The 22079-nt window shown below is 36.1% G+C and overlaps 2 protein-coding genes across 2 annotated transcripts; one reads left to right on the top strand and one right to left on the bottom strand.

Moving 5' to 3' along the window:
• Positions 1 to 3862, bottom strand: LOC142641216 (THO complex subunit 4B-like). The gene is made up of 5 exons (XM_075815619.1): positions 3492 to 3862; positions 3135 to 3299; positions 1679 to 1747; positions 1395 to 1579; positions 1 to 548 (listed from the first exon to the last, which is right to left on the bottom strand). Exons 1-5 carry the CDS (start codon positions 3675 to 3677, stop codon positions 383 to 385), a joined length of 771 nt encoding a protein of 256 aa, XP_075671734.1. The 5' UTR covers positions 3678 to 3862; the 3' UTR covers positions 1 to 382.
• A 2794-nt stretch (positions 3863 to 6656) lies between these two features.
• On the top strand, positions 6657 to 20128 carry LOC142639177 (uncharacterized). The gene is made up of 11 exons (XM_075813305.1): positions 6657 to 7035; positions 7647 to 7752; positions 9829 to 10776; positions 10860 to 10981; positions 11457 to 11618; positions 11773 to 12739; positions 13755 to 14273; positions 14378 to 14700; positions 16021 to 16119; positions 16226 to 16351; positions 17864 to 20128. Exons 1-11 carry the CDS (start codon positions 6889 to 6891, stop codon positions 19622 to 19624), a joined length of 5280 nt encoding a protein of 1759 aa, XP_075669420.1. The 5' UTR covers positions 6657 to 6888; the 3' UTR covers positions 19625 to 20128.
• Positions 20129 to 22079: the final 1951 nt, after the last annotated feature.

Here is a 22079-nt window from a genome sequence, read left to right on the forward strand (position 1 = left end):
TGAAGTATCAGCAATTTCAAAGGAATAGTACTAGTGACCAATCCAAAAGGATGTAATATTTCCAGATCAGGTAAAAGTAACTTTCAAAGTTTCAACTACTATTATATTACTGAACAGGTCATGCACATAAGCAGCCTGGGCATTGCAAGACAAAAACCGACCCATGAAGTCAGCATCCGTCACAATTACAAACTAAACTACGTTGTTAAATTCGAGGAAGCAAACAAGAACTAAAGCCGTACCGGATATATGTATATTACTGGTATCCTCTAATTGGCATTTCGACTGTCTGAAAATACAGTACTTCAGGCGAAACAGCCAACATACTTGAAAGATTCATCAGCCAAGCAAGGTAACAACGAAAATCAACTATGAAGAGACTTCAATTTATTTGCATAGCTTCAAGGCGGTATTTCTCCAAGTCAGCATCAAGATCCTCTGCAGACAACTTCTCAACAGGACCTTTTGCTCGTGCACGGCCCCTTGCAGATCCACCGCCAATGCCACCAGCACCACCACGAACCCAACCTCCAGGAGCAGGCCTTCCTCTGTCCAAATAAATAATCAGAATTATGTTGATCAGGAGAGAGAGAGAGAGAGAGAGAGAGAGGGAGATTGCATGTGAGTTTTACCAAATGCAAAGTTAAGGATTAAACACTGATGACTTGAGAACAAAGCTTATTTACATATTTTCCCAAAATTAATAAAGATCTGTTTACATTTTTCTCATTTTCATCAGTCAATTAGAGATGCACACTTCACTAAAGAGAGTTGCCATGGCTCAAACATTATGCCCTGCTGTTAAGTAGTAAGTGCTTTGAACTGATGGGGGAAGGAGAAAATTTACAAAATTACACTGACCTCAAATTACAGCGCTTATTTTAGTGTTTCACTCAATTACAGTGATGCAATACATCAATCAGTCTTCCTTTACTTCCCTCATTTAAAGGAAATAAAATTAAGCATCAAAAATAAAATGCCTTGTTTGATAACTATCAAGAGTGCAAAAATTATAGGCCAAAGTACATTGTTGGTCTCTAAAATTTAGCTCATTAGCAATTTTAGTACTTGAAGTTTAAAGTGATTGTTTTTAGTCCATTAAAAAACTTAATGTAATTGATTTCAGACCATAACAAACTTAAGGCAATTGCTTTCAATCCCTATGGAATAATGTCGTGTCAATTTTTAGTTTGACGACATCATTTAAGGGACAAAACATGATTACTTTAATCATCAAGGACTAATATTGTTCATGGACTAATATTTAATGACCAACAGTATACTTAAGCCAAAATTAAATGACCACTAATAATCTGCCCACCAGATGGAATTCATGGATGAGTATATAAAATCAGAGAAAAACGGAATTGATTACATTACTCCATAGTCCATACCTTCTGAAGGCAAAATTTGGTTTTCCTAATATGCTGTTTGGAAAAGGTGGCACAACAGGAGGAGTAACCAGATTCACTCCTACAAGCTCAATTTTCATTGGCTTCCCATCGAGCTGAACATTGTTGTATCTCTTGATAGCTGCTAGAGCATCTGCCTGGCGTAAAAAGACAACTTCTGCCGTTCCCTAAACAAAAACAATCTTATTAAGTCACTGGAACACAAAAAAAAAAAATTCAAATCAAATCTACAGAAGAACCTAACTGAGTAAATGCCATAAAGATACCTTTGATCTTCCACTCCTATCATAATGGATTGAATATCTTTTCAGGTCCCCAATCTCACAGAAAAGTACCTGCAAAGATACACTCTCACTTAGATGCCAATGGTATACAATTTGAAGACATGATGCAAGATATAATAGGATTGGTCCATAACACAACAAGCTAGCTAAAAGGGTAGCCATTAAAATTTCACATAATCAAGAAGTCTCACAAAATGATGAATTTTTGTCGGGCAGGATCATCAATTGTCAGCACAAAATGGTTAGAATTCAACAGTAGCCCATAGAGACCATGCATGTTTTTGCACATGTCCATATGAATGACCTGCTTGCACTGAAACACACACCCTTGAAGATGGCAAAGTAGGCTCCAACTACTGAAACCCCAAAAAAAAAAAAAAAACTGACATAAATTACACAAGTTAAACCTTTTTATCACAAGCCATATCTATCCAACAATGAGTACATTGGCAACCCTTATTCTTCTGTAAAAAGAATCTTGAGAGACAAGAGGCCAGAAATGACATATTCTCCACCCTTCCAAACCTCTCATTCCAGATTAAATTAATCGTCCGACAGTCTAAAAAATGACCCATTTCAAGTAGAAACTCCAGACAAATCAGAGACATCATCAACCTCACCATTCACCACCCAAATAAAGATTCCAAAAGGATATTCACCAATATCCACGAACGACCATTCTCAAACCCCTTGATGAAAATATCCAACCCCATCTACTTGCTTAACGCTATAGAATGCCCATAGCCTAAGATTCTCTAACTTCAGTCAAGCTCTGATAAAACAGCATACAAAATCCCCAAAACCATGCCGGAACTTCATTCCTCCTCCTCCAATCAAAAACACACTTAAGTTTCCCCTTATAGCAACTCTGCCAGACCTAAGAATAAATAAATAAAACCGCATATCTGTGTTGCTAAAACCACACACATTAAACAAAACAAAACAAGAAAATAATAATAATTAATTACAAATTTACAACTATTTCCATAAACTATAAGTTATTTTCAATCTGCTCTAAACTATAAATTTTTGCAATCAACACCCTCCATCTAAAAATGAGAGTTAAAACTGACAAACTAGTGAGCCAATTGGGTGATGCAGTGGTGGGTACGTACATTAATATGTCAAATTTCAACCGAATCAGCTCACTGACCCGTTAATTCTAACATTAATTTTGTACGGCGAGGTGGGGATTGCAAAATAATCTCGAATTATGTCCTTAATTGCAACATTTAGTAGTTTAGGGTACACCCAATAGTTTAAGACACATATAGCTACAATTAACTCTGAATACTTAAACTAAGCAGCAAAAGGTTAAAACAACAACAACAACAACAATAACACAAATATAATATAATAAATCAAACACAGAATAAAAAAAAAAAAAAATATATATATATATATATATATATATATATATATATATATATATAGATACCTTAATGTCGTCATTAGTAACACCGTACTCTAAGTTTGATATATATAGTTTGGTACCGTCCTCTGAGTTGTTAATGTTAGATCCACCACCAACACCAACACCAACACCGCCACCCACACCCAACACCACTTGTTGTGTCAACATCGGATTCATCACTTGCATTCCCTGCCCATTTTTTTCAAATTCACTATTTCAATATCAACTCAATCACATACAAAACCCTAGCCCCCCACCCCAATATTATTTGATAGTAACATTTATATAAACCCTAGCGAGTAGCGACTTTTGCTAGGTCATTTTATTTTGAACTTTCTTACTCTCCAAGAAATGAAAAGAGAGAGAGAGAGAGTGACAGGCCTGTGGAGCGTAGTACGGTGCGGTTCTTTGAAAGTTGCGGTTGGGGAAGCGGCGGTCTGGGCCTGGGCCTGGGCCGGGACCGGAGGAACGGCCTCGGCCACGGGAATTAGAATTACCATTGTACCCTCCGGATCTTCGGCTATTCTTGATCATGTCGTCGAGGGACATGTCCAGCTTGTTGGCCATTTTCAGCGAAGAGTGTGACTGTGTGTGTGTTTGAGCTTGGTGATTGGGGCTTTAGGGTTTTGGCATCACTGTGAGAGAGAGAGGTTTTTGTTGATTGTTTTTCGGCTTTTTGCAGAGAGAAGTGGTGTGATGTTTGGGTTACATTTCCGTGAGAGACAGCTGAATAAATGTTGTGGGCCTGGGCCGGACTGCTGGCTACTGAGTCTTCATCTCTTCATTCTCGTGTCTTCTTTGTTTTGACAAGGGAAAGAGTCAAAAAGTGTAATAACACGAAACTTTCTACAACTTTGTCACAACTTTGCTATGTCGTATGACAAGTGAACGGTGAAAACATGGACCTATTATTCTATTTTCACAATTCTCAGGTTATCACATAGCAAAGTCATGACAAAGTTGTAAAAAGGTTTGTGATACTAGACTTGCTCAAAAAATAAAGTGTAAGAAAAATTATTTTTATAGGTCACATTTTTTTCAATTAATACATTAAATCTCAATTTTGTTCCTGATAATTGTTCATTGAATAGTTCAAATATACATTTATGCTTAGAAATAAAGTAGTGTTATAAATAAGTAAACAAGTGTTTTTTTGTATAAATTATTTTTATTGGTTGATTTGGTTTAAAAATAAATTGGGCAACAAATATTTCCCTACCTTAGACCCTGCCTCCAGAGACCCTCTGACATGGAATTTGACAATGGTAGGAAAAAAATAGAATATTAGGAATACTACATTGTGCATTTCTAAAATCATATCAATCTATTTTGAAATGAGTAGATTGGATCCTATCAAATTATCAATATTTAAATAAATGTTGATTGTTGTCATTTTTGTATGTATTTATATCATTGATGATTTGACAAAATTATACCCACTAGTTTTAATATATATATATATATATATATATACTTTGATAGAATCTTAACAAACTCTTACTAAATCAAACCACCTTAACTAGAAGGACAATATTTTGATCCAAACTGATTTAAAGGATAGTTTATCAAATTCACTAGTTGGAAACTCAAATCGATATACAGGTACATATTTAGTGATGAGTAATGACCTATAAATAGTCATGTAACTTATTTAAATATGATCCATGCAAGTTCATCAAAATCTAATCCACTCCTTTTAAATTAGATGAATAAAATTTTAAAAACTTATTGGTAAATTAGAGTATCTTAATCAAAATAAATTTTTTTTTTCCAGACTAGTTTAGAGTATAGTTCATCAAACTCACTCTATGGAAATTCAAGTGGATATTCCCATGTTCTTAAAAAGGAAAAAAGAAAGAAAAAGAATATCTATGTGTATTTTTATTCACATAACTTGCGGCGGGCTGAAATTGGCTGAATTATATTTCGACCACACACAATTAATTTTTAGAGATGGGATGCCAATCAACCTTAGTTACCCCTTTCTTTTTAACAAATTAATGGAGAATTACTTTGAATGTGTGCTTTGTATATATACAAGTCAAGAAAAACATAACAATTCACATCTAGGATTAATTTAACAATGCTCCTTGGTTTGTGGCCAGGGTGAAGGTTCTCACTTGTTCTAGTATGCCAATATTCTCACTCTCTATTTATCTTTCTTACAATTCTCGATCCCCTTTTTTAGAGGGATCTCTTTCTTTTATATAGTCATCCAGGTTGGATCATGGCCTTCCACTTTGAGGCCCAAGGCTCATTTCCTCTAATACTTGTCCCATTAGGGCCTTACTAGGAGGAATCTTTGTTGGTTGTGAGTTGTGATGACATTGTTCAGATGTCATTCCAGCATTAATGCGATTAACTAAGTGGGTGTAGAGTATTGAATGCAAAGGTAATGGATGCTTTATATGTACTCTTCCTTCAACTTAATGACAAACCTTCATTCCTTTCTTCAGTTGCGTGTCTGGTGGTCCTTAGAACTAGACCTCGGCTCTTCCAGGGATGTATCAGTATCCTTGGGATCCTCGGGCACTCCAATCTTCTCGGGTTTGTGGTTGCGTTGTCATATTTGCTCTGAGGACTCCTTGACATAACTTCTTGAGGTGTGCTCCTTTGGTCTTGACCTCTTCTCACTCATTCTGTCATCGGTTTCTCGTCCTCCCACATAACTTATTTAACAATCGTGTTAATTGTTTATAAAAAGGGAAAAAAAATTCTTGTTACTTTTTTAGAAGAATACTTATGTTACTTATTTATGGTTTAATATATCAAGTTTTGTTTAGAGTTTTAACAAAAGGACTAATTAATTTTGGTGTAGGTGGAGATTAAATTGCAAATATCTTATTCAATCATAAAAAACTTTAATATATCATGTAATTTAAAAAAAAACATATGAATAAGTTTATGAGCTGTTTTTTAGAGGAAGCTTTGTCATAATTGGAAAACTTTGTTTTTATAAAAAAGTACATATGATATTTGTAAGAACAATTTATATTTTATGATCAAAAGTGGATAGGTGTTACCATTACAACTTTGATGTGGCAAACCATAAAAGTGATTGTCTGTAGGGATGGCAATTTAGATCCGGCCCGCGGATACCCGGCCCGGCCCGACCCTAATGGACCGGATTTTACCCGGCCCGATAAAGAATAGGGTCGGGTATGGGTTTTTAAAAAAACCCGATTAATAATCGGGCCGGGTCTGGGTTCCGGGTCTTGGCCCGCGGGTCGGGTCCGGGTATACAAAAACCCGGCCCGAACCCGACCCGTTGCCATTCCTAATTGTCTGTGATTTACACATAGAGTTACAATTTTTTTTCCACTGCTCGCACTTTTCCATATCATCACAATTGTAATAAAGAAATTGTGAAATAATTTGTGTTACTAAATTTTTTCAAAAAAAAGAAAAAAAAAGGAAAAGGAAAAGGAAAAGGAGCAGATGTCACTAATGAAGAGAGAGAGAGAAAGAAAGAAATTTTCTTCGGGCAAAAGGTCTACTGACATTCTTCTACAAAGGACGGCAGTGACGAGCATTAACGAGCAATAATAAACGAACAAGGCCAGTAATTTTAGTACAAACCAAGGGTATTTTAGTCATTTTCCACAAGCAGCTACGACACCGGCCCAAGCTTTCGCTCTCTTCAATTCTGTGCGTTCTCTCACACTGCCCACCCCCCCTCCCTCTTTCCTCTTCAATTCCTCACTGCTCCGTTTTTTCCGTGCCTTATATAACCGCTCTCTAGAGAGAGAAAGCTTGCTTTTGTCTTCTAGAGAGAGAAATGGAGGAGATCGATGAAGCTAAGGCAAAAGCCACTGCGTCAGAGCCTACAAATTCGAATCCCAACACGGAGCTCTCCGAAAAGCCTTCCAAAGCCAAAGAAGAAGGCGAGCTATCTTCCGACGATGTCGACGACGACGAAGACGACGTATTGCTCTCCAAAACCCTAGCTCATATTCAAACTTTCAGCTAGTTTTATTGTATTTTTGGTTTCATCGAGTTCAATGCTTGATTTTTGTGTTTATGTGCCGTTTCTCATTACTTGGCCTCTGTTTGGTTGCTGACAAAACAGAGGAAAATAGAGGAAACCACTCTTTTTTGTGTGTGTTCTTCTTCAGTTTTTTCCACTGATAATGAGCTTTCACTTAGAACAAGATACATAGTTGTATTAGGTCGAGTAGTCACAAATGATAATGAGTCCGAGATTTAGAAGCTCCAATTTATTTTTCTTTTTGTACAATTTTAGCTTCCACACAGCCTTACCGAAAATTTTATTAGTTAATTTTTAGTTTGTTTAAGATTTAATGGTTCGCAATTTGTTGATTTTTATATATCTTAATACATGTTCATATTTAGCGTGAATAATTTTTAGGGTTCTTAACATTTTGAAATTGAGAATATTACATTTTTTTTTTCCTTCATTTCGTTGTAGTGATATTGATGTTCTTATAAGGAGCTTCCTTGATTTTCCTTTTTACTTTAATTTTTGTTTGAAAATGTTGTGGAAGATGATTTTGAATTCAAAATTCTGGCCCACAGGAAAATCCTGTTGGCTCTGCTGCACAGTCTGTTGGTACTGTTGCACCGCCTTCAGGGCCCGTGCCAGTTTTTTCAGCAAACAAAGGCGCCCAAGGCATTCCGCCAGGTAAATCTCTCAAGCCAAACACAAGGATAGTAAGTGTGATTGTTCTTTTTTTTTTTTTTGGGGGGGGGGGGGGGAAGCTTAGGTTTGGTTTAATGGCCAAGTTCATTAGTTTCCATTGAAAGAGCATGACATTAATGAAAAAAGATCAAGATCTATCATCCTACATGTCTCTTTCATTGTTTAATGTTTGACAAATTTGATCATTTTGCTGATGTTAATATTGAACTATTTTCTCAGTTTTGATCAATAGTTTGATAACTTCTGGACCATTCATAAACTCTAATAAAGTTTAGTTAATTGAGACTGAAAACGACCTTTTTAATTGAGATTGGGAGCCTTGGTGTCAACTTTTCACTATTTCCAAAACTACCACGGCTGTTTAGTTCAAGTTGATTTTCCCAAACACAAAAATTAAGGAGAAAAAAATAGTTGACAAATGATTATAGTTGACAAATGATAAAAAGGTAAAATATAAATAGTCAAAATGAAAAAATCTCATATTTATTTGACTCCCATACCCACATTTAGTCTATAATTGTAACTATCAGTAATTTAAAATTTTGATAAAACTATAATTACTGAAATTTTCAAAATTCTGTTACATCTAAACAGTTTTTGTTTGTTTGTTTGTTTTGTTTTTGGTTTTTTGTGAACATGAATGAAATTACAAAAATCCGAGTATGTGTGTAGCACATGCATTAGGCTAGTAAGTTCTTATTCAATTGTCGCACATTTGATCTACTAAGTGAGGGCTATAAAATTTTGAACCCAGTATTTGATTTTCTAATTGATGTAAGAGAACCTAATGAAGCTTGTTGTATTATTTTCATTACCCTATGTGTCAGGATGTTTTGTATAGAGTACAGCCAGGAGCCTGTGGCTTAGTGACATTGCTTGGTCTCCTTTAGGTGGAGAACCATGGTTCAAATTGTTACAATTTAATTTTATATGGAAAAAAAGTTTCACATAGAGTACCCAACCTCGGATTTGCGCCCAAAATTGCAAACTGACTTTGTTTGGAGCTTTTTTTTGTCACTGCGATGTTCTTATTAATGTGAGAGTAGATGTTATCTTGCATTGTATATGAAATAATTAATTCACAGATGTATGTAAAGTAAATTGATAAGTGAATATGTCTAGAATTTTTTTTTTATACAAGTAATGTAATTTTATTGAAGCAAAAAAAACCACCCTGTAAATGCAAGCTAGCCTAAAGAAATACAAAAGAATGAGAATTTTTTTTTGATAAGTAACGATAAAAATATATTAGAGAAGAACACAGCCCCGTACATAGGAAATGTACTAAAGAGGCAAAAACATCAAGAAACCAAATTACAATGATCAAGCAAAATAGGAAGGGAAAGACAAGAAAAAGATGGTAAAACTAAACACCATTCCAGAAGAGTAAAAAAGAAAAAAGACTTAATCTCAAGAATGGACCGATCGCGACCCTCAAAACTTCTAGAATTCCGTTCCCGCCAGATACACCACATCAAACAGTGCGGCACCATCCTCCAAATCACTATATTGTGATGATGCCTGAAATTGCAAGCCCAACAATCCAATAGATCCACTACCCTTTGCGGCATCACCCAACAAATACCAAACAAGCAAAAGACCATACTCCACATCTCAAAAGCTATAGGACAAAAGAATGAGAATTACAAGCAAAAAGGTAGAGAAGCTATGAAATCTATCTGTGTATCTTTTATGTAGAATCTACTAATAAAAAAAAGTGTATCTTTTATGTAGAATTATATCCTCTTGCCATCATACTCCTCTTTGTTCTCTTGCACTTGCCTCAAGATCAAGACTATTGTCATACGTTCTTTTTCCTTTTAAATTTGTAATAATCTGATCCTCTCAGCATATCATTTATTTACATTGTGATGGTGGGGTTGGATTTGAGGCTATACATCCGATCTCTTTCTAAATTTGAATCTTTCATGGTGCTTTCTTATGGTTTGGAAAGTGTTCATTTTTTCTTTCCTTTTATTTATTAAATTACCTTTTGGGATTTGGTATAAATATTCTTCTTTTATAAGTATCTTTCTTAGGATTATATCTAATTCTCAGGTAAGGTTATTTCTGGTAATTCATTGGCTAGCTCCATTGATGTCCAGTCCCGAACATCTTTACCACCAATTCCTCAAAAGAGCTTTGATAAAAACCGAGTCCCACTTAAGTCTGCTACGCCTGGGTGGCGTGCTCCTTTGGGGCCTGACAATAATAATCTTGTTATAAGATTCTCAGATGATGACAGTGGCAGTGACTCTGAAGAGTATGGACAGGAGAAAGCTTCAGGTAAAGGCAACATGACTGTGGTGAACGGCAACCGAAGGGTACCTGTTCCTTCACTAGCAAAATCAAACATGTTAGGGAAGTCTGCCAGAAATATAAACAAAGTAATGCCCAAAAAGTTGTCTTCAAGTCGCACATTTATGCCATCGATGAACTCTATCCAGGGAGCCAATTCCAAAGGTGCTGGGCCTTCAACTGTTGATCAAGGATCACGAGGCAGAAATTTGAATGCCCTCAACAAAAATTTTGCAAGCCGAGAGCGTGGGTTTGACCAAAGTGTGGGCTTGAACAATAATAAACTTCAGGATTTGCGGCAACAGATTGCACTTCGTGAAATTGAATTGAAGTACAAGTCTGCCCTGCAAACTAAGGAATCTGCTTTAGTTCCATATAGGGATCATAATGCAACGAACCTAAGCAACAATACAGCTAGGAGATTTAATGCAACTGGTGCTAATTCTTTACGGTCAGAACCCAGAGAGCCAGACAAGAAACGCTTAAAAGTTAGGGGATCTTTTAATACCCAGCGAAGTCCAGCTGGCCAGCGAGACATACCTTCTGCAAATTCTACTCTACCATCAAAAGGGCCTGCATTGGAAAACACTAGTATGCAGGTCAGGAATATGGCTGACTGTAGAGGGATTTCCTCAGGTAGAGCAGAGTCAAGTATTGACAAACGGGTTGCTGTTATACCAGAAAGTATACCTGGTAGAGCTAAAGATGGTAATAATTTGCATACTCACTCTGTACCTTAGCCTAGTAATGCTTTGAGATGCCCCAGCTAATGCAGTGGTTATGCTCTGCAGGTGTTGACGTTGATAGTGGTTGCAATCAATCTGACAATAGTAGGCAGGTGGATTCTTGTGTTGCATTAACCCAGACTACACCTCTACCAAATGCAACCTCCAATATTTTGCCAGAGAATTCAGTAAGTTAATATTATAATCAAACAATATTTGCTGCTTCTTAATTAATGCTCCTCCATTGTATGTTTAATTATTTTATTTCTTGTCCAAGCTGCCCAAGTAATATATTCATCATTTTTGCTGTACTTCTCATATTTCAATTTTGTATAATCAGCTTTGATTGATATTGCTTGACATTATTGTATGTTTACATATAGATCTGCCTGGACATAAACATTGTAGAAATTTCATCAAAAGAATTGTGCAGTATTCCTTAAAGCTATTCACAAACCTGCAGGGAACAATTATTATCAAAAAAATATCTTGTCAACTAGTTATGTTAATGAACCCTATAAAGTTCTTTTGTTGTCAGACCTAAGTATTTTCTAACATTTATGATGAAGTTCTGATAATCTCATATGTATCTGTGTTTGAATCTTCATAGTTCAGGCTTTCCTTTATGTTGTTTTTATTTATTGATATTATTCAACATTACAGAGCATTGTTGAGTTGAGTCATCCAAGTAAGATCAGTGGTCATCAACCATCTGGTTCCTTAAACAAAGCAACAACTCAAAACAATTCAATAAGAAGCAGTGACCATCGTGAAGTTGAAGCCAGCGATAAGACACATGAGTCCTTTTTCAATAGCATATGCCAGGTTTGTTTCTGAGCTCCAGATTTGCAGACCTCTGATGCGCATCTGCTTGCAGCGTTTTCTCTTTTTTGGTGATTGTTTTCTTTCAAGTTGCTGTTGTTATCATTCATGTATTATACTTATAAAAAAAATATTAAATAAGTGTACTGTATTTTAGGGATCACTGAACAATGCAAGCTTTTGGAATTATTTGGGCAATGCTAATGTCTCAGGACATAGCAACATAAGTCTGCAATCTTTAGATGAAAAGGAGGAATCACTGGACAAGGATCTGGAGGAAGCACAAGAACTCAGGCGCAAGTGTGAAATTGAAGAAAGAAATGCTCTTAAAGCTTATCGTAAAGCTCAGAAGGCTTTGGTTGTGGCTAATGCTAGATGTACTGATCTTTATCGCAGAAGGGAAATCTATTCAGCAAACTTGCGATCTTATCTTATGCAGAATTCCAGTTTACTGTCGTCCTCAATGCAGCATGAAGATGCTGCAATGGGTTTGGATCCCCCAAATATCATGCCTGAAAATGTGAATCTAATACCCACGGCTAGTCATCAGATGCAGCCCGTCTTTGATGGTTTTGATCAACCAGGGTGTGATTCAAATATCCAATGTGTCGATAGTGTTCCCACCAATAGAACTCATTGGCATGTCAATGGACATAATTTGGAGTCAGAGCCTTGCAGTGAACCAGATGGTAGTACATCAGAGCCATTGACTCGTAGTGGCAAGAATACTGTAGATGGAGTTTGCTCTCCATTCACTGATCCAAATAATTCAGTAGATGAAGATGAAGAGACATTCCCATTTGACCCTGAGTCTATCCAACCCAACATTGAATGCCATATAAAAGAGAAAAATCTTGAAGACGGGCAAAATGACATTAGTGATGAGTTGCACAAAAAAATTTTAATTGATAGCTCCCAGGATACTTTGCTTCTTGAAGCAACACTAAGATCTGAATTATTTGCTCGGCTAGGGACAAGAATTATATCAAAAGATAGTGGTTCATGTGACAACACAGAGTCTGTAGTGGAAGAAGGGGCTGAAAATGAGGTTGGAAAGGATAAAACACAAATTGGCAATGGTCCATCCCCGGGGGTAGAGAAAGATGGAAAATTTGATCTGGGAGGTAATGTCCTTTGGATGAACATATCTGAGGTGGCCTTTTCTGCATATAATAACTTTAACTGTGTCTGTTTGTGTCATGCTGAAAGCAGAGACTATTTTTTCATGCCAGTTATTTAATTAATTTTAGTTCCTCCATATCCTCATTCTTGCTTTTTTTCCCCCCAAGTGGTGGCGTATAAATTTCCTTTTTGGTTCTAAATAAAATTCTCATCATTTACCATCTGTATTACTGTTGAAGGTGATCAGATTAATGGATAAAAATGACATTATGGAGGTATCTTCAGGGAGAATAAAAAGCTATATACTCATTCGACTTGTGGTTTTGGTTCTCATTGTCTTTCAAATACATTAAGAAATTTACTAGTCCTTTACATACTTTTTATTGGATAAATTTATTAGTACCGTTTCTTTTCCAGACCAACATCTGCCAAATTTATTGTGTATTACAGTTTATAAGAGACTTCTAATTTAAGGAAGTCGACGAAGAATATGATATATTTTGTTTCCTTTTTGGTGGTGTTGTTCTTTTTTTTTGGGGGAAAGGGGGGGGGGGGGGTTAATGGGGAGGGGGAGGGGGCGATGCAAACATAAATTTGAGAAAATGTGTGATTTAGTTGTTCAGCCTGTACATTTGTAAAAACTTACAATCATTCTTGCAATGACAAACTCAATAATTGCAATGCAAGATTTGTGTGTGGCTAACTGTATTTGGAAATTCTAGCATAATAAGTTTTTAGGCAACTGATTTTTTGATTTCATGCTGAGGATTACTGGCAATTCTGAACTTAGTAACTAGTACTTATTTTTCTGAATCTAATCAGATCAAGACTGTCTATAGCTTTTAGAAATTGTGGTCAAGCTTGTAACCAAAGCTCAATATTATGTATATCGTCAGTTATAAATATCCTTTTAATATTAATCAGCAGAGTAAAATGATTTATTCTGCTTGATTTTTTATTGGTTAATGTGTTACTTTGTTGTTTGTTTTCTGTCTCTTATTGGTTTCCCTAATCCAGGCACTGATATGCAAGAGGGAAGTATCTTTGAGGCTCCTCTTGAGAACCGGAAACAGAGCCAAACTGAAAAATTTTCTTTGAAATCTCACTCCACTGCTGATTCTCAGGATTGCAGATTATCTATTAGACAAGTTGGCTTGCCAGCTTCTATGTCTTCTTCTCCTCCTCTAATATTGAGGAGTGCATTTGGTCATCTGAAGGTTGCATTGCCAAACAGTTTAGTAAAATTGCGGACCAGAAATCATCAAAGTCAGGATAACAATATATATAATGAAGAGGATGCTCGTGTTAACTTTGATGAGATTCAGAGGAGCAATGCAATAGCAAACACAATTGAAGATTTAAGTGGAAGAGAATTTGGTTCTTATACCTGCAGTCCTATAGTTGATCCATTTTGGCCACTTTGCATGTATGAACTTCGAGGAAAATGCAACAATGATGAATGTCCTTGGCAACATGTTAAGGACTACACTAATGGAAAAATCCATCAGCAACAACTTGGTGATTCTGATAATGCTGGTATGTAAATTCCTTTGGTGATTTTGGAAACATGCATTCTATTGCTTACATTCTTGAAATAATACTTGTGCAGATTTTGAGGTTGGTTAATAATATTTCTGCAGATTCTAAGGTTGGATTAATCTTACATCAAAGAATGTGTACTGGTGCAACAAAAGGTCCCAAGTATGATTATTTGACTTCGCCAACTTATCTAGTTGGGTTGGATATGCTTAAAGCTGATCCACAGTCATATGAGTCTTTTCTAGCAGGGAGGAATGGTCGTTGGTGGCAAAAGTGTTTCAGTCTCTCATTAGCGATATCAAATCTGCGTCAAAAGCCGTTTCCTGTAGATGGCCCATTTTTGCATGGCAATGATGGTCGTATAGAAATTTATGGGAATTGGAACAGACAGTCATCATATTTCCAGAGTAGAAATCGCAAATTGGTATGTTCATTATTTCTAGATTATTCTCTTGATTCATATGCCTAATTTTTTTTTTTTTTGGATAAGTAGATTCATATGCGTAAGGGTCCGTTTGGTTAGAGGAGTGGAAAAGTGGGAGGATGGAAAATTGTGGGAGGATGAAAAAGTGGGAGGATGGAAAATATTTAGTTTTCCCTCGTGTGTTTGGTTGGAGGGGTGAAAAAGTGGGAGGGTGGAAAACTCTTTTGTTTGGTTGGAGAGAAAAAGGGAAGGATGAAAAATGTAATTTATATAAATTGATTATTATACTCTTGTTACATAATATGTAAGAAATATATTTATTTATACTCATTAAATAATATAAAATTTAACATATCATATATATAAATTTATATTATTATAATGTAAAAATTATAATAGTGTACATATAAAAGAGAGAAATAATAGAGGAAAGTGATCAGGTCACGTTGAAAAAAAAAACAAAAAAAAAGAAAAAGAGAGAAGAGAGGGTCATAGGTCATGAATGAGAGTAGGTGGGAGAGGGCATTTGTGTAAAAGTGCTGTGAAAGCACTTTTTTCTCCAGATTTTCCTCCCAATTTGGGAGGATAAAAAATGTGGGCCCGGAAGAGAAAAATATCTCCCAGATTTTTTCTCCTTCCTATTTTCCTATCCCAACCGAACAGTGGAAAACAATATTTTTCACCCTATTTTCCTTGCTCTATTTTCCATCCTCCCTATTTTCACCCTAAATGAACACACCCTAAAGTTGCATGGTACTGCTGTATAATTTTGGTGATTGCAACTTCTGGCAGTCAAAAGATGAATTTTCAACTAGCTCTATCTCAACCTACGTTTTAGTTATTCAAATATACATTTTGCTTTCTGCGGGGTTTGGATTTCTCATAAGTCAAGATTCTTTTGGATATGTTAAGGAGTGTGCCTTACTATCCATAATGAATATATTTGATGCTGAAGACTTCCAAATTGTCTTGGATCTTTCTTTTCTTGCTTCTCTATGTAAAATTCTAATTAGAATTCCCTCTTTTTGGAATATTTTTTCTTGTAATTTTGTGAGAAGATAACAACATAATCTTTGCTATACTTGATAAAATGAGCAGTCTTATGATTTTCCCTGTGATTTCTCCCGTTAAGTTCTTTTCTTTCTTCCCTCGCTCTTTGATATGTCGATATTCATCTTAAGCCATTTGTTTATTCTCTAATCTCTAGTCTTTGAAGATTTTCCCCCTATTATATATGAATAATTGTCTTATTGGTTTTGTTTGGTCTGTTGGCTCATTCATGCTGACCTTCTTCTTTTTCCTCACATTACGTATACTTAGAATCAACTCGAACGAGATGTGGCTGATTATGATCAATCCCTTGAAATGGCTCTTAATACTCTCAATCAGGAGGATAACAAACAAGAGGGTGTGGAGAAGGTAACTTCTGTGTCATGTGTTGGAATTTCAACCCTCAGTGTCTCATAATTATGTTAAAAAACTTCAGTTCCTGTCAAGTGTTGTCTCATATTTTTGAGCTTCGCAGGTTCTCCTTTTGCTGTCACGAGCTCTTGAGACCGATCCAACTTCTGTAACACTCTGGATTACATATCTGCTTATTTACTATAGCAATAGGAATTCTCGTCGGAAGGATGACATGTTTTCTTATGCGGTATGTTATTTTTTATTTCCTTCTCTTACATCAAGTATGCTATGAAGACTGGGGAGTTTCTGCATGTGTGGAGACAGCCCTATTGGTGTTGCTATTCAAGTTGGTAACTCTAAGAAAACACTTGAGATTTCTATCTTATATTGGTTTTTGTTCATTACTCTTTATAGCATTTATTGATGATAGCCGTCTACACACCTGATGAGACTTCCTGATTCTCCATAGCATTGCTTCTTAATGAAATTTATCATGATTGATCCAAAATTGTGTTGTTGATATGTTGTTTCTGTTAGAATAATGATTGAACTGATTAAATTTATCATTTTATATTAGATTAAGCTTTTGAGATAAGTGGTAGTTTATCATGGTATTAAAATAGTGGTCTGAGTTCAAAGCCTATCTCTACTCCACCTCCCATTTAAAATTAAAATTTCATGTGTTCCCCACTTATTGAGGGAGAGTTTGGGTTCATGCATGGGAGAGCATTAGAATAATGGTTAAGTGGTTATATTCACCATTTCCTATTAGTTCAAGCTTTTAGGATAAGTGGTAGTATATCAATTTCATCTGCTTAGTACTAGATTTTAAACTATAACAGATCTTGAAATGATCTTTGTACTTTCCTTGTATGATTGGATGGCTGGTTTAACTAGTCTCATTCTCTAATATGCTTGAGTTTCTTGATTGTTGTAAATTTTGTTGATTTTTTGGTGCCTCTCAAGTACACAACATCTGTACATGGTGCCTGGTGGTGATCCTTCACACCACCCCCCCCCCCCCCCCCCGGGTTCCTGTTCTTTTAATAAAATTTTATTTATAAAAAAATCTCTTGCTTCTCACCCTACATACTCTATCTTGGTGATTTTTGTTTCTTTCTTTTCTTTTGCCCCCCTTTATTTCTGTTGATTGAGGGCACAGAGGAGATGAACAGTGTTGATGATTTACGTGAGAGTATCTATGTCCTGTTTTACAGCAATATGTATTTTTTTGGTTGGTTTGATAAGTGTTTATGATTAAGCTTCCAAAGCATATCTTCTGTTTCCAGATATCTGTAGTAATTAATTGTATTGCTGCGCCTTTTGAGTTTTACCTATCTGTCAACTAAACATATGGGAGGTTGCAACTTAATTGTATGAGCATAATGTGTTAAAAGGGAATTGGTAATCATCCCAAGCTCTATCCACTCAGTAGAATTTTGTTTCTTTTCCTGCTGGTAAAGATCTAAGAAGAGAGTGTTTGCAAAACTTGGAAAAAATGGAGCTCTTAAAAAATATGCATAATTTTGGTTTGGAAATCAATGCAGAATGTTTCTTTTGTATAGGAAAGCGTTCTTGCTATCGCTTTTCTTATTTTTTGGTTTCTAGTCATTTTTATATACTGTTTTTTTGTTTTATTTTTGTCTGCTTGTGTGTTTCAATTTCCAGCATTTATCTAGTTTAAGCATTTTCTTCTGCTTCTCCATTAGAGTGCTGACATTAGACTTTCACATGGAAACACTTTCCTCTCTTTTTTCAGGTCAAACAAAATGAGGGATCTTATGAACTGTGGCTTATGTACATCAACAGTCGGATGCAGCTTGATGACCGGTTGGTTGCATATGGTGCTGCTCTCAAAGCGCTTTGTCACCATGTCTCTGCTTCTGAACAGGATGGAATGCATGCTAGTTCATGCATCTTAGACTTGTTTTTGCAGATGATGGATTGTTTGTGCATGTCTGGGAATGTTGAGAAGGCCATCCAGAGAAGCTATGGGCTCTTCCCTACTACCACAAGTTCTGATGAGCCCTATCCTCTTTCGCTCTCAGATATCCTGGCATGCCTAACAGTTTCTGACAAATGTGTATTCTGGGTTTGTTGTGTGTATTTGGTTATTTACAGGAAACTACCTGATGGTGTAGTACATAGGTTTGAATGTGAGAAAGAACTCCTTGAGATTGAATGGCCTGTTGTTCATCTTATAGATGATGAGAAGCAGAGGGCTCTTGCACTTGTGAAAGCAGCAGTGGAGTCGGTTGATTCTTACATCTATAATGAATCACGTAAAAGTGAAATTAATCTGAGATCGGCACAACTTTTTGCAGTCAATCATATTAGGAGCATGGTGGCACTTGGCAGCTTAGAATGCTTGAGAAACTTGTTGGATAAATATGTTAAATTGTATCCATCCTGTTTAGAACTTGTTCAAATATCAGCACGGATACCGAACCATGATTTTGGAGATGTGAGTTTTGTGGGGTTTGAGAAAGCGATCAGTAACTGGCCAAAAGAAGTCCCTGGAATTCAGTGTATATGGAATCAATATGTTGAACATGCCCTCCGGAATGGAAGATTTGATTTTGCGGAGGAACTTATGGCCCTTTGGTTTCGCTCTGTTTGGAAAGATAATTGTCTCCAAAATGGTTTGTTGGAGGCCGTGGATGGTGGTACTGGTAACTCATCTGGGTCGCAAGGATTGGTTTCGAATTCCAATCCTAAGCAGATAGATATAATGTTTGGTTATCTCAATCTTGCTCTTCATAAACTATTTCAGAATGATCGCAATGAAGCTTGCTTAGCCATTGACAGGGCAATGAAGTCTGCCATTCCTGAATATTTTAAGCATTGCTTGAGAGAGCATGCCATATTTTTGCTCACTGATGAATTACTATCAAGGGAAGATTCTCCTGTCACTGAGATCAGGAACATGTTGGAAGGTTATCTGGATGATGCTCATGCTTTCCCCGTTTTTGAGCCGTTATCAAGAAAATTCATTGGTGAAATCAAGAAACAAAGAGTTCAGCGGCTATTAAGTAACATACTCAGTCCAGTTTCAATTGATTCTTCTCTGGTAAACTCAGTTCTTGAAGTGTGGTACGGCCCATCTCTATTACCCCAAAAGATTGGTGAGCTAAAGGATCTGGTGGATTTTGTTGAAGCCATCTTGGAGATACTGCCATCCAATTATCCATTAGCAATTTCTGTCTGTAAGCTGTTAAGCAGAAATGACAACTCTAATGCTTCTGCCAGTGTTTTATTTTGGGCAAGCTTAAACTTGGTCAGTGCAATCTTTCATGCAATCCCAATTCCACCTGAGTGTGTATGGGTAGAAGCTGCAGGTATTTTGGGAAATATTGCAGGTAATGAGGCCATTTCTGAAAGGTTTTATGAGAGAGCTTTTTCAGTTTACCCATTCTCGGTCAAGTTGTGGAAATCTTATTATGACCTATCTAAGAAGACCACAGGAAATACGAGCAGTGTTGTGGACGCAGCAAAAGAAAAGGGTATTGAACTTGACTAAAATCTTCTTTTAAATATAGAATAGTTAGGATGTCAGTTCAGTAGGACAGCAGTTCTTCAAGGGAAACTTGGGGGTCAATTTTGCTTATATGTAGTGAGGAGAGGCCTTGAGTTTATAGCTGGCTACCATTTTAGATTGACCATCTTTGGCAAGTTAAAGTGTTCAAGATGTTAATCTCCAACTAGGAGTTCCAGAAGTAAATTGAGAATAGAATTATTAATGGAGGTTTTAGATTTAATTAAGTTGGCTCTTGGCAGTATATGTTTTAGGTGGTGAAGATAAAGGTTAAGAAGAGGTGTCAGGGTTGGGATTAGTGGTTTTTTTTGGTCACTCTCTCCACTGTTCCCTCTTGTATTATTATTATTTTTTTTCCTTTTTTACTTTTTGGTTGATCTTGTTGTCTCTCATCTGACATTAATGTCTTACCCTATTGCTTAATTGTAATTACCTAAATCTTTGTACTTAACACATACATGAAATGAAGATGAGATTGTTCTCGAGTAAGAGTGGTGATTTCTCCATCGTATTATATATATATATCTTCCTCTTTTTCCCTACTTAACAAATGTTTTATAGATTGATATTGATCATGCTCTGGTAGAAAGCACTGTCCTGGTGATGAAATGTCACTATAATCGGAATTTGTCCGACTTTGATAGACTTACATACTTTAGATGTAAAAACTTATGGGAAAGAATCCCTCCAATTGAATCCCCCAATTCTCTCTCATTTATAACTGGATGTGCGATACGGGGCATTTATTTTATTTTTAACTGTTATATGTTTTTCATCTAAATAAAAAATTGGAGAGTTAAATTGAAGTGAATCTTATCCCAAAGCTTATAGAGAGAGATGATAGAGAGTAGGTCAAACTGCCAAATTTTTTTATTTTGAAGTTTTCATTTTTTTTAATTCTCATTTATCGTATGTCATTAGTTGCCATGGTTAGATCTTCATCTCCTCTTTCAAGGCCAAGTGCAAATTTCAATATATAATAATTCAAAGGACTTAAATTCAATTCAAGACAAGACAACTAGGGTTTGCTTGATATTACTTTTTTCCTATTCCATTAAACTTGTCTCTTGTGGGATCGAAAATTTATTCAAATTCCTTTAGGAATGAGTAATTTGTTTGTTAAAGTTTGGCTCAGGCTCAATTCAAACAAACCATTTTCAACTTGAGCTCAACTCAACCATTTCAATGAGCTCATGAATCACGAGCATTAGCCTAAGCTTTGATATGGATAAATCATTATATAATTAACGGTTTTTGGGAAAATAAATGAAATTTTGATCTCTCTTAGATATAAGACAATTTTAAAAAAATAATAATAATAATAACAATAGTTGAGGTTAAGAGTCTGATTGGGGGGGGGGGGGGGGGAGTGTGGCTCTAAATTATTTGAAGACTACATAAAACCAAATTAGTTAAATGACACAATGGTAGATTATTAGTATTTTTTTTTTGTTTGTTAACGTACGTGTTCATGATTCTTTAAATAACTGATTCTTTCTCAAATATAGTAAGTATAGTCTCTTTATCTTACACATACCACATAATTTTTAGAAAGAAACCCATAATAATAACAGCAAATGCTAATTACGAGTTTATTTATTTATTTTATATTTAGGTGAAAGGTTCATTTTTTGGGTGAAAGCTTGTTACAAGTTTTGAATTAGACATTCCATGTCTAGAATCACATATTTTTCGTTTATATTTCGCATGGACTGGCTGACCACTTTTTATGTTGGATATTAGAGCATCCACATCAGTGGATGTAAAAGTTTCTAAAATAAATATAACTACCAATTTTACACATTTTGAGCAAAAAAACATCCACATCAGTGGATTTAAAAATGTCTAAAATTTTGTAAACCCATCCCCGAGCTACAGTAACCGTGTAAATTAACACGGTTACTATAGCTCGTTTATACCATTATTTTATCATTTCCGTTCGCTCCTTTTTTTTTCTCTCTCCTTTCCGTTCTCAACCAACCCAACTAAAACTCAACTCCTCATCCTCTTCTTTTTCCTCAGATGCCCACAAACACACCCACACACAAACACATCCACAGAAAATCAACACAGACACTTGCTCAAAAAAAAAAAAAAACATAGATACACAAATACAGATTTGCGCTTGATCGGAGCGGTCAGAGCTTGGATCGGGGTGGATCGGAACTCGGATCGGTGCTCGGAGTGATTGGATCGGAGCGTAACGGACTGGATCGGAGATCGGATTGTGCTCGGAGCGACTGGATTGGAGCTCGGATCGTGCTCGGAGCACTGGATCGGAGCTTGGATCGTGCTCGAAGCACTGGATCGAAGCTTGGATCGTGCTCGGAGCGTTGATCTGGGTAGAGAGAGAAATGAAGAGAAGGAGAGAGAGAGAGAGACAGAGAGAGAGAGAGAAATTAATCAGAAATGAAGAGAAGAAATGAAGAGGCGCGCGTAT

Source organism: Castanea sativa, chromosome 6 (assembly GCF_040712315.1).
Source record: "Castanea sativa cultivar Marrone di Chiusa Pesio chromosome 6, ASM4071231v1".
Classification (NCBI taxonomy): domain Eukaryota; kingdom Viridiplantae; phylum Streptophyta; class Magnoliopsida; order Fagales; family Fagaceae; genus Castanea; species Castanea sativa.

What these genes read in the sequence shown, in the direction of transcription:
- LOC142641216 (XM_075815619.1), bottom strand. Translation starts at nt 3,677, where the DNA reads ATGGCCAACAAGCTGGACATGTCCCTCGACGACATGATCAAGAATAGC. An exon ending in CACCGTACTACGCTCCACAG is followed by an intron (nt 3,300 to 3,491) that starts GCCTGTCACTCT and finishes AAAAATGGGCAG; the next exon opens with GGAATGCAAGTGATGAATCC. An exon ending in TTACTAATGACGACATTAAG is followed by an intron (nt 1,748 to 3,134) that starts GTATCTATATAT and finishes GTATCTTTGCAG; the next exon opens with GTACTTTTCTGTGAGATTGG.
- LOC142639177 (XM_075813305.1), top strand. Translation starts at nt 6,889, where the DNA reads ATGGAGGAGATCGATGAAGCTAAGGCAAAAGCCACTGCGTCAGAGCCT. An exon ending in CGCCCAAGGCATTCCGCCAG is followed by an intron (nt 7,753 to 9,828) that starts GTAAATCTCTCA and finishes TCTAATTCTCAG; the next exon opens with GTAAGGTTATTTCTGGTAAT. An exon ending in TTTTCAATAGCATATGCCAG is followed by an intron (nt 11,619 to 11,772) that starts GTTTGTTTCTGA and finishes ACTGTATTTTAG; the next exon opens with GGATCACTGAACAATGCAAG.